This window comes from Thalassophryne amazonica, chromosome 2, assembly GCF_902500255.1.
Source record: "Thalassophryne amazonica chromosome 2, fThaAma1.1, whole genome shotgun sequence".
NCBI lineage: Eukaryota > Metazoa > Chordata > Actinopteri > Batrachoidiformes > Batrachoididae > Thalassophryne > Thalassophryne amazonica.
In genome coordinates, this window is record NC_047104.1 from 5054227 (window position 1) to 5067097 (window position 12871).

Genomic DNA, 12871 nt, shown 5'->3' on the forward strand with positions numbered 1-12871 from the left:
ACAGGTTTATATTTGCACTGAAAAGGCTGCACCTTACTTTTCGTTGTAGTTGTTACAATAACAATAAAGAATTTGTATCGGTTCTCCTGCTCCCCAAATAATCTGTCAGTGTTCAAGTCGAGCAAACAGTTGTTCAGACTCAAACGACGTCACTGCATGGATGAGGATGATTTTGTTTTAAGAATGGAGACAAACACAGCGCTTACATCTCCTACTGTGTAGACTTGATCGTACCACAGAAACCTGTCGTCTTGTTTAAATAATAACCTCATATCACAAGAGAAGAATCTATTAATCAGAAGAAAATGGTTTCCAAATCAGGAGACACGATAACTCTGAAGGCTGCAAAAAAGGACTTTCATCTGCAACTGAGGGTCATGAGGATACAACAAGAGGAACAGGTAGAAGAAAATGGATTCACGTGTGACACAAAGAAACTGTGGGAGTTCATTTGAGGAATGTCCAATATGGTCTCCAAAAGGAGGCCCATGTTTGCTCTCAATGAAATTGCAATCACAGGTGACATGAAATCAATACGTTTAAGTGATGCTCAGAAGTTTTAGAGAAAGCAAAATGCAAAGGTGGTGACAACTAAAAGGCAACAAATCCATGTGAAGTTACACTCACTCATCTTCAACTGCTTACTCCAGCTAAGGGTCATGGGGGGCTGGAGCCCGTCCCCACAGTCATAGGGTGTGAGGCAGGGCTTCATCTGGACAGGACGCCAGTCTGTTCAGGGTGTGCACCCAATATGGACATTACAAAGGTTTTTAAGAGCATAGATACTAACAAAGATTAAACTGTCAAAGAAATTCACTTTGACTTTCTCTTTCTTTATGATTTATGACATATATGACTATGTTCACCTGCACAAAATACATTATTGAGTATGAGCTACACTCACCGGCCACTTTATTAGGTACACCTCTTTAACTGCTTATTAACACACATAGCTAATCAGCCAATCACACAGCAGCAACTCAGTGCATTTAGTCATCCAGACGTGGTGAAGACGACATGCTGAAGTTCAAACCGAGCATCAGAATGAGGAAGAAAGAGGATTTAAGTGACTTTGAACATGACATGGTTGTTGGTCTGTGTTTCACAAACTGCTGATCTACTGGGATTTTCACCCACAACCATTTCTAGGGTTTACAGAGAATGGTCCAAAAAAGAGAAGATATCCAGTGAGTGAGTTGTGTGGATGAAAATGCCTTGTTGATGTCAGAGGTCAGGGGATGACGGACAGACTGGTTACTAGCAAGGTGTACCTAATAAAGTGGCAGACTGTGTTGTTTCTACACAGATGCAGAAGGTGCAGGTGCAGTGAAAATGGAGCCCACAGTCACAAAAAGTGTGAAGAAGAAAAACAAACAAACACACAGAACCTGCAGGCAAGAGTGGAAGAATCCATGAGGCAGATTTTTCAGACAAACCAACCAAATTTTTTATTATTTTTTTAATCGTTTACGTACTGTGGCCTCATGTCATTCATCTCTAACTTCCACCATCTTCTGCGATAAATGAACAAAAGATGACAGCTCTCCAAAATAACGCTGCCTCAAAACGTAACGGTGGAGTCCATCAAACGCTGAGTGCACACTTCACTCACACCCTCCTGGGTGCTTTTCTTTCTACGATAATTAACAACTGTGACAGTGAATAGAAGGCAAAGCTGTGATTTAGAATTAGCACCGACTAATAGCTGTCACCGTTTGATTACGGACAAATTTTGTGGTCGGTGGAAGAAAGAGGAGGGTAATAAGTGTGGAAAAGAAATGTCCTTTTATCGACATCAAGGACACTTTTACCAAAATAACAGTTTTAACTCTGAGAAGGAGGAAGAACAAAAAAGAAAACAAAAGAGGACTTCAGATCACTTTAGAAAAAAAAAAAAAATTCCACTGGAACAGTCACGTTTTACTTTTTTTTCGGTTTTCCTTACAGCTTCTCTATGATGTGACTACAAAACAACACGTGACTGACGAGTGAAGGAATAAATGGAGGATTAAAGATGGCGGGTGTCTCCTCTGACAATAAATCATTACAAAAATTTTTTCCAGCCACTTTGATAATTGTCAGCATGGTGCACGAGCTTTAAACGGACAAAGCGCGTACGTATGACATGAAAACATACCGCCACGGCAATCCGGCCCAGCACATGTTCAGGGATTCTTTTGTACACATCCAGAGAACCACCTGCAGAAAGAAAAAAACAACAACATTCAGTCATCGACTTTAACGTGAAACATTTTCTTCAAATTCTAAACTCAGACTGAAGCAGAAAAGGAAAAATCATGCCTTTGGTGGTACAAGCACCAAATCTGGCGTGGTGATTCTGACTAGACACTTAAAAATTCAAAGTGGCGGCCATTTTTCAAGATGGCCACCAAAAGTACCTATCAAAATAGATTTTTTGCATATAAATACTTAAATCTGATTGATTACAATGATATTGATGTCAGATTCCATTTATTTTATTTGCTATTAATTAGGTTTTATTTTGCTTACAGTATCTGCCAAATCAGAGTGAAGTTTATTACATTTAATCTTAGTGGCACCCAGGACATGTTTTGAAAGTGTTCATCTATTGAAACTACTGCATTTTGGCAAATTAAAGGTGTTTATTGTTGAATACATTGTGTTATTACTTTTAATATGTATATGCCACGGACATGAACGAACAAAGCTTGTCAACATCTCACCATGTCATTTAGGTCCTTCAGACTTTTTTCAGTAAAACTGTTCTTGGGAGCATGACTAAAACCTTTCAGCTTTTTTTTTTGGGGGGGGGGGGGACGTCTGCTCTGACACCCCCCACCACCACCACCACCACCTTTTTAAGCATTTGTCTTATTTTGCCTTTCAGCTTCTGGAGGGTCTCTGCCCCCATACTCTTTTCAGCTGACCTCCCTAATTGCAGCCGTCTTAACCCCCCGCCACTTAATTTTTTTTTTTTTATGTAGATGTAAATTAATATTCAAAGTTTTCAGCGAGTTGACAGTAGGGCTGTACAATATTGCCAAATGATCGTATCTCAATATTGTCATATAAACTGTCATGTAAAAGTCACTTATATACACTCAACAAAAATATAAACGCAACACTTTTGGTTTAAGAAAAGTGTTTCCCTCTGCTGTGCATCAATGATGTTGAGCACAATGAGTACCAGTTATGTGCACCCTTGTGTGTGTATATATATATATATATATATATATATATATATATATATATATATATATATATGTATATATATATATGTATATGTATATATATGTATGCATATATAGTATATATATATAAACAGAAAACTGTCAAAACAGGGAATAAATAAGTAAAGATGATTGAATATATCAGAGCAGTAAATTGATCAGTCCATGTGAATGCACAGTGACTCACTATGTGTGGTTATTTCTACCAGCTGCAGCTGATCCACTACATGAATTCTTCCTTCCCGAACAGCTGTTTATACACGCAACAAAAATATAAACGCAACACTTTGCTCCCATTTTGTATGAGATGAACTCAAAGATCTAAAACTTTTTCCACATACACAATATCACCATTTCCCTCAAATATTGTTCACAAACCAGTTTAAATCTGTGATAGTGAGCACTTCTCCTTTGCTGAGATAATCCATCCCACCTCACAGGTGTGCCATACCAAGATGCTGATTAGACACCATGATTAGTGCACAGGTGTGCCTTAGATTGCCCACAATAAAAGGCCACTCTGAAAGGTGCAGTTTTATCACACAGCACAATGCAACAGATGTCGCAAGATTTGAGGGAGCGTGCAGTTGGCATGCTGACAGCAGGAATGTCAACCAGAGCTGTTGCTCGTGTATTGAATGTTCATTTCTCTACCATAAGCCGTCTCCAAAGGCGTTTCAGAGAATGTGGCAGTACATCCAACCAGCCTCACAACCGCAGACCACGTGTAACCACACCAGCCCAGGACCTCCACATCCAGCATGTTCACCTCCAAGATCGTCTGAGACCAGCCACTCGGACAGCTGCTGAAACAATCGGTTTGCAAAACCAAAGAATTTCTGCACAAACTGTCAGAAACCGTCTCAGGGAAGCTCATCTGCATGCTCGTCGTCCTCATCGGGGTCTCGACCTGACTCCAGTTCGTCGTCGTAACCGCCTTGAGTGGGCAAATGCTCACATTCGCTGGCGTTTGGCACGTTGGAGAGGTGTTCTCTTCACGGATGAATCCCGGTTCACACTGTCCAGGGCAGATGGCAGACAGCGTGTGTGGCGTCGTGTGGGTGAGCGGTTTTCTGATGTCAATGTTGTGGATCGAGTGGCCCATGGTGGCGGTGGGGTTATGGTATAGGCAGGTGTCTGTTATGGACGAAGAACACAGGTGCATTTTATTGATGGCATTTTGAATGCACAGAGATACCGTGATGAGATCCTGAGGCCCATTGTTGTGCCATACATCCAAGAACATCACTTCATGTTGCAGCAGGATAATGCACGGCCCCATGTTGCAAGGATCTGTACACAATTCTTAGAAGCTGAAAATGTCCCAGTTCTTGCATGGCCGGCATACTCACCGGACATGTCACCCATTGAGCATGTTTCGGATGCTCTGGACCGGCGTATACGACAGCGTGTACCAGTTCCTGCCAATATCCAGCAACTTCGCACAGCCATTGAAGAGGAGTGGACCAACATTCCACAGGCCACAATTGACAACCTGATCAACTCTATGCGAAGGAGATGTGTTGCACTGCATGAGGCAAATGGTGGTCACACCAGATACTGACTGGTATCCCCCCCCAATAAAACAAAACTGCACCTTTCAGAGTGGCCTTTTATTGTGGGCAGTCTAAGGCACACCTGTGCACTAATCATGGTGTCTAATCAGCATCTTGATATGGCAATATTTGAGGGAAATGGTGATATTGTGTATGTGGAAAAAGTTTTAGATGTTTGAGTTCATTTCATACAAAATGGGAGCAAAACCAAAAGTGTTGCGTTTATATTTTTGTTGAGTGTACATGCTGTCCATATTCCTGAGCCGCTTAGGTGGGTAGGGAGAGTTCCCATGGGATAACAAAGCTTTTCAACCTACCATCCCTGGTTCTCAAGACCAGGAACCTAAGTGGAAATTCTCTCTCTCTCTCTCTTTTTTTTTTTTTTAGATATTTCAGTGTACCTTAGTAAACACTAGTAGAGTTCCACCTTAGATTTGGAATACATAGTAGAAGATATACCTTACTGAATTGTCATATCAATATGATATACGATATGACTATGATTTGACACAAAGTGCAGCAACAGTGAAAATTAAACCTTCTTAAACAAAACAGTAATAATACCACACTCATTTTGCAGGATACTGTGCCCTCCAAAAGTATTGGAACATGTGGTATTTCACACATTTTAATTTGATTATGCCATTTTTAATACAAGAAAAACAAAAAATTAGGAATTAAAATTTCTAAAATTATCTTCCTCAAACTCAAACTGAAAGCAAATCTCTAAAACTTGATAAAACCTGTAAATAATAATCAGTTTTATTGCCAGTTTTCTTTTGACAAGTCAGGGGATGGAAATATGATCAGTGATAAGAATGATAAATGATAAGAATGGTGACAAAAATCAGTTTCAGTTTGTACAGGGGTCAAAGGTTAAAGTTGCTCCATTAATTTTGCTCCAGCTGTATTTGTGCAGAATTTGATGCTTGTATCACCATTTCAAGGATTGTTTCAGTTACCTGCTGCGCTAATAAGCTAACTGAGCATGAACCAGCTGCTGTCTGTTAGCTTAAACATGTTTGCACTCTTAAACCGCTAACAGACAGACATGGCAAAATGAATTAAAGGAGAAATGCTGCCTTTAACAAGCTGGACCTCATTTCTGACATAAAATAGGGTTGTTTATTTACCAATATAAGTTTGGTGTGATTAGAAGTCCATAGTTCAAACAACGTGGTCAGTTCAAATCTGAGGCAAAATTTTTCTTCTTCTACTAAGGTGGATTAGAACTTTTTTTGTGGTACACAGCACCAACTACTGGACAGGAGGAACCTAGCAGTCAATGTGATTCACTGATTTGAAAATGCAGCTCTTTCAAACAAACGTCTGGTGCCGTGACATGTCAATCATCTGTGACCAATCAGATTTCAGGGGAGTCCAGTGAAACCCTGGTCTCCACTCTAGCTCCACCCATGGCAGGAAGTGTTCAACACTTCCTGTTTTACTGTGAACTACAGCAGGTCCTCAGACCCTGATCATCTGAGATTTCCCAGCCATTGGACCAGGCTAAGTGAAGGACCGTGTGCTTGCCACTGAACAAAGACATTCCCACATTAAACAAACCCATGCACAGGCATCTCTGGATCAACCACGGCTCCATATATAGTACATATTTCATATTTAAACTTTTTTTAGGTGTATTAGATGATTTCTTTTTCTTTTTTGTGGTGTACAGTACAGGGCTGTGAAATGAAAAATGTGAAATCCCAGGAAAATTTGCAGGGGATCAAGTCGGGGTTTAGGGTCTGTGGGGTCCCAGAAACCAAATTAATTTTGTATCTAATGATACATTTTCAGCATCTCCTGGGAGAAAAAAAAATCTCAAAAGAAGTGCATATTAAAATGATCCTAGACTCAACCTTTCTGTTGTATGGCTGGGGGGCCTGGCTGCCTTTTTGTTTCTGTCTTTTGTTTTTCCTTCCAGGTGGCTTGCATTTGGGACTGAGTGGCTGTGTTGCTGAGGTTATCAGGACCTCACCCTGATCACCTGCGGCTCGTCAGGACTCACAGCTGAGGTGCATCTATATGGATTGGAACATGGTGGCATTTAAGACTGGAGTATACAGTGTGTATTTGCCAGAGACTCGACCTTGTGACCAGACGGGTGAGATCGTCGTCTCGGGAGCCATCTCATCATCAGTGGATGCAGAGAACGTCCAGGGTTTGATGCACGGTCTGTGAAAGAGGAGGGGGTGAGGTCTCACGCTCGTCAGCACACTTCCTGAGGTACGTTAGATTTTGTGACTAACATTTATACAGTCAGTAAATGTGGTGTCCCTCACACCTTTATTATATTGAGCTGTATGTTAGTCATGTATCAGCTTCCACTGCAGTGGAGTTTTGTGAACTGGATGTTCCATGCCTGCAGGTTGGGAAGCTGATTAGTAATCAAGCCAGGAAGTGTTTGCTGTTTGTACACCTTTAAGTGTTCTCTCTGTGTGTAGAGTGTGGACTCACATAATGGTTCCTTCTTTCACAGACTCGGTTTGTTGCGGCCACCTGGGGGGTGTCGGCGGGGTCCTTGGGTCCGAACAGCTTCTGGCTCCGGACCGTTAGCGCTGCTGGGAGCGCACCACGCCAGACCGCACTTTCTTTTGTTATTTTTTGTATCACTTTTATGTATTAAATTCAGTTAGCCTTTGTACCGTGCTCTGCTTATTTCATACTGGGTCCTTCAAACGCTGGTCGGTTCTCCGAGCTGCGTCCGACACATAACACTTTCATTCAAACTGTCAATGTTAATGTTGAAATAACAGAATATGATGTGGAAGTAGGACCTGGTATGATTTTCCTTTTAATTGTAAACCAAATTATGCATTAACTCAGAACAATTAAACTACATGAAATTCAAGAAGACTGAAAAGACTGTTACAGCATTTCAAAAGCCACAGCTAAAGCTTGTAGAATATTTTGAAAATCAGCGTAAAATATCGATAACACACCTTATAGTATAAAGTCACACATTCTTGTGTAAATTCCTGTAAATCCACAGTGTCTTTTTTCCCATGAAAAAAGTCTACATTAATAAAAACTAACTTACATTCTTGTGTAAATTCCTGTAAATCCACAGTGTCTTTTTTCCCATGAAAAAAGTCTACATTAATAAAAACTAATTTACATTCTTGTGTAAATTCATGTAAATCCATTCAAAGCCACAATGTCTGTCGTCCAATAAAAGAAAGTCTTGATTAATAATAAAAAAGTCACATCATCTAGTACTAGTCCGATGAGTTTTCACAGCCCTGACAGTAGCTCTGTGGGAGCACCCCCAATTTTGTTGTTACAAACCCCCCACACAATGCCAATGAATTCTATTCTGTCTTCCTCTCCACTGAGGGACTGTCACAATGATGGTTTAAAAATCGTATTAGTCTTAATTTAACCAGATTAAATCCCATGTAGGGCAGCATGGTGGATTAGTGGTTAGCACTGTTGCCTCACAGCAAGAAGGTCATGGGTTTGATTCCCACCTGTGGCCTTTCTGCGTGGAATCTGCGTGTTCTCCTCGTGTTTGTGTGGGTTCCCTCCGGGTCCTCCAGCTTCCTCCCACATCCAATGACATGCAGGTGAGATGGACTGGAAACTTTAAATTGTCCGTAGGTGTGAATGTGTTTGTTTGTCTGTTTGTGGCCCTGTGACAGACTGGCGTCCTGTCTAGGGTGAACCCACCTTGCGCTCTATGCCTGCTGGTATAGGCTCCAGCCCCCCGTGACCCTTGATTGGACTAAGCGGTTGAAGATGAGTGAGTAAATCTCATGTAAACACGTTCACCACACTTCAGTTCTACTGTACATGAAGAAATGTGTTTTAAAGGATTTTAAATGGAGTGAAAAATGCACAAGCATAAAATAGTAATTCCTGAAAATTTAAAGGCTGTCGAGCCTCATTTCCTTCAAGCAAAGAAAAAAAGCAAACGATGATGGCTGTCATGTAGTGCTGCCTAGACGTCTGGGACAGCACCTCTGGATTAGCAAGACGTGGGGGCTCCCCGTCTTTAAGGGGGGGGGAGGTTGGGCTTGGCCTCAGGAGGAGTAATGCTGGGCCACCTCTTTATCCCCTCACATGGATATTGGAGGGGTCTTGGGGAGTATGTAGATGTATTTTGTGGACAAGCTGACAAATACCAAGACACTTTTAGCACATGGTCAAGCTAAGCGGCTCACAGACACTCTCTTGATGTGATGAGGTGTAAATGGCTACATGGTGCAGAGAGGAGAGACCCCTGAAGTCTGGGCTGCAAAGCAGCTGAGAAGAAACGCAGAATCAGGTTCAGCTCCGGAGAAAACTCACCGTCCATAAATTCTGTGCATATGGATATCCTGTTCTCAACAAAAAAGGCGCTGAAGAAAGTGATGATGTAGGGCGAATCGCACTGCAAGACAAATGACACAGGATTAGGACACCTTCAGATGTGGAAGATACCAAAGTGAGAAGTCACCGTTGGACAGGATCAGTAAATACTCACTCTATGGATTAAAAAAAAAACTATTCAGAAGTATTCCATGTGCTCCTGAATCAATGATCCTCATTTTACACCTTAAAACTAGAGCCAAGAAGTTAAACTACACAAATGTGATGAGACTTTAGACAGAAAGTGCGACAGACCTTGTAGAGAATTTCTAACTCTGACATGATCTGCTTCTGTAGTTCCACTGTGATGTCCAGAGGAATGACCTGCAACCAAAGATGAGTCAAAAGGTGGAAAAACAGAACTAGTTCTATTAAACTGTTTATGTGAATGAGTTAAATATATGTACAGTTTAAAAAAAAAAATCTTTACCTTGACAGCTAAAACCCTCTTGCTGAGAAGATGGTACGCTCTACACACACAAAACACACATCACTTAGTTCTGTTTTATTAAACGGTCACTCAACCAGGTGCCTTTAGTGCCGAGACTTTGAAACCTCATTACAACACTGAATGTGCACCACCGGCACATGCGTCAATGACTGCTGGAACTGCCGGACAGAGCAACACAGACATCCACGCAGACGTCCGTGTGGACGTTAATCTGATGTTAACAGCTGGTGATATTTACAGTAGTGTTCAGAATAATAGTAGTGCTATGTGACTAAAAAGATTAATCCAGGTTTTGAGTATATTTCTTATTGTTACATGGGAAACAAGGTACCAGTAGATTCAGTAGATTCTCACAAATCCAACAAGACCAAGCATTCATGATATGCACACTCTTAAGGCTATGAAATTGGGCTATTAGTAAAAAAAAAAGTAGAAAAGGGGGTGTTCACAATAATAGTAGTGTGGCATTCGGTCAGTGAGTTCGTCAATTTTGTGGAGCAAACAGGTGTGAATCAGGTGTCCCCTATTTAAGGATGAAGCCAGCACCTGTTGAACATGCTTTTCTCTTTGAAAGCCTGAGGAAAATGGGACGTTCAAGACATTGTTCAGAAGAACAGCGTAGTTTGATTAAAAAGTTGATTGGAGAGGGGAAAACTTATACGCAGGTGCAAAAAATTATAGGCTGTTCATCTACAATGATCTCCAATGCTTTAAAATGGACAGAAAAAAACAGAGACACATGGAAGAAAATGGAAAACAACCATCAAAATGGATAGAAGAATAACCAGAAAGACAAAGTCTCACCCATTGATCAGCTCCAGGATGATCAAAGACAGTCTGGAGTTACCTGTAAGTGCTGTGACAGTTAGAAGACGCCTGTGTGAAGCTAATTTATTTGCAAGAATCCCCCGCAAAGTCCCTCTGTTAAATAAGACATGTGCAGAAGAGGTTACAATTTGCCAAAGAACACATCAACTGGCCTAAAGAGAAATGGAGGAATATTTTTTGGACTGATGAGAGTAAAATTGTTCTTTTAAGGGTCCAAGGGCCGCAGACAGTTTGTGAGACGACCCCCAAACTCTGAATTCAAGCCACAGTTCACAGTGAAGACAGTGAAGCATGGTGGTGCAAGCATCATGATATGGGCATGTTTCTCCTACTATGGTGTTGGGCCTATATATCGCATACCAGGTATCATGGATCAGTTTGGATATGTCAAAATACTTGAAGAGGTGATGTTGCCTTATGCTGAAGAGGACATGCCCTTGAAATGGGTGTTTCAACAAGACAATGACCCCAAGCACACTAGTAAACCAGCAAAATCATGGTTCCAAACCAACAAAATTAATGCCTCGCAGATGTGAAGAAATCATGAAAAACTGTGGTTATACAACTAAATACTAGTTTAGTGATTCACAGGATTGATAAAAAAGCAGTTTGAACATAATAGTTTTGAGTTTGTAGCATCAACAGCAGATGCTACTATTATTGTGAACACCCCCTTTTCTACTTTTTTTTTTTTACTAATAGCTCAATTTCATAGCCTTAAGAGTGTGCATATCATGAATGCTTGGTCTTGTTGGATTTGTGAGAATCTACTGAATCTACTGGTACCTTGTTTCCCATGTAACAATAAGAAATATACTCAAAACCTGGATTAATCTTTTTAGTGACATAGCACTACTATTATTCTGAACACTACTATACATCATGTGTTGGTGCAAAAACCTGATCATGGCCTGCAGCTCTACTGTATGTAGGAGATCTATGTTCTCTGGACCACACTGAGGCTCTGAAGATATACATGCAAATTTGAGTACATGCATAAGATTTTGTGTATTCAGACTGTAAAGCAAATATGGTTGTTGCAAGACACACTGTAAGGTTAATCATCTGTAGGAGAAAGGAATGATGTGAAAAGGTGAAGAAAGGCACAACAAAAGTGAGCCAGTCACAGAGTGTTCAGGGGCAGGAATTAAAGTTCCACATAACATAATATTAGCGTTATTTAACATTTTTTAGTACCAGCTGCAATTCAAAGTGCTTGAACAAATACAGTTACACACAGAATCAAACAAACTGTTACAAACCCATATAATCCACTTTAACAATAAAAATTACACTGAGTTCATAACACAGAGTGTTTCAGAAAAAAATAGTATAATTTTGTAATCTAGTAACTTGACAAATTTGAATTCAAATGACCTCAAATTTTAACAGCATGTGTAAAACCAAGTCAAAATTCTATGTTTGATGTTTTATGGCTTTATGCTAATCACTGGAAAAGAAAAGGCATTTTGTGTGTTAGAGTTTTCTCAAACACAGTATAATGAGAGTGTTCAGTGTGCATTTGTGAGAGAATGTGTTAAAAATGCACCAACTGCAATGCAGATTTGGATATGCCACAAAGGTTCAAAGAGGAAGGCTGTCTGCAAAAAAGGATCTGCATGGGTGACCACCAGTATCAGAGATGGTTGAGTGGGGTTTGGGAAACATTTGTGCAAAATCCCAGGACGTCCATGAGAAGAGCAGGTGCAGAAATGCAGATTCCTCCAATGACAGATTGACAGACTTGACGTGTACCATGTCATGAGGTGCGCATATTGAAAACTTGTGAAATCTTTCAAGAAATCCACATCCCTTCAAATTTCTCAGTAAAAGTTTGATGAATAAATCTTATTTTGCTCAACATTAAGCCTGATTAGTTTCACTTGTGGAGACAAAGTACTTACTGAGATCTCAAACGAATCATATAAAAAGGTTTCGAAATACCCTGTAGAAAATACAGCACATGGTAGAAACAATGCCGCTGAATACATGCACATCAAAGATGTTCTCCTCATAACTTATATGTAGAGGAGAACAGACATGTCTTCAGTCGTCTGTCAATCATGTCCAAAATATAACTGCTTTAGAAAAAAAAAAAAAAATGAAAACATAAAAACCTCAGAGGGGGGGGGAAAAAAAATCAGTTGAGCGATGAAGAGCTTAAATAATGCAATAAAGATTTCGCTGATTTCCAAGCAGCCTACGTTAGCTTTTCGAAACGCTCTGTCATTTCACATCAAGGCCAAAGGTCAAACCACAAAAGTGGATCTGGTCTACCCTGTCGCTCGCTGTTCCAGACAGAGTTTTGAGTTGCAAGTGAAGCAGCAGCCAGACTGGGCCTGAAACAACTTAATTATCAAACTCCTTCATCCAGAATGCCGGCTTTAGTTACAACCCTTGAAGGTTAGTTCACGGCAGTCGGGACAATACCTTGGGATCTCGAAACGTACAACCCTGAAGGACAAAGTCTG

The 12871-nt window shown here is 40.6% G+C and overlaps 1 protein-coding gene across 2 annotated transcripts in view; it reads right to left on the minus strand.

The window, feature by feature from the left end:
* Positions 1 to 12871, minus strand: part of map2k5 (mitogen-activated protein kinase kinase 5) — a 171874-nt gene that overhangs the window by 93329 nt on the left and 65674 nt on the right. For both annotated transcript variants that reach the window (XM_034183198.1, XM_034183191.1), the window contains exons 9-12: positions 9552 to 9591; positions 9377 to 9445; positions 9062 to 9143; positions 2138 to 2199 (exon numbers count right to left, since the gene is read on the minus strand). In XM_034183198.1, the coding sequence (XP_034039089.1) occupies positions 2138 to 2199; positions 9062 to 9143; positions 9377 to 9445; positions 9552 to 9591 (253 nt within the window). The remainder of the gene's footprint in view (positions 1 to 2137; positions 2200 to 9061; positions 9144 to 9376; positions 9446 to 9551; positions 9592 to 12871) is intronic.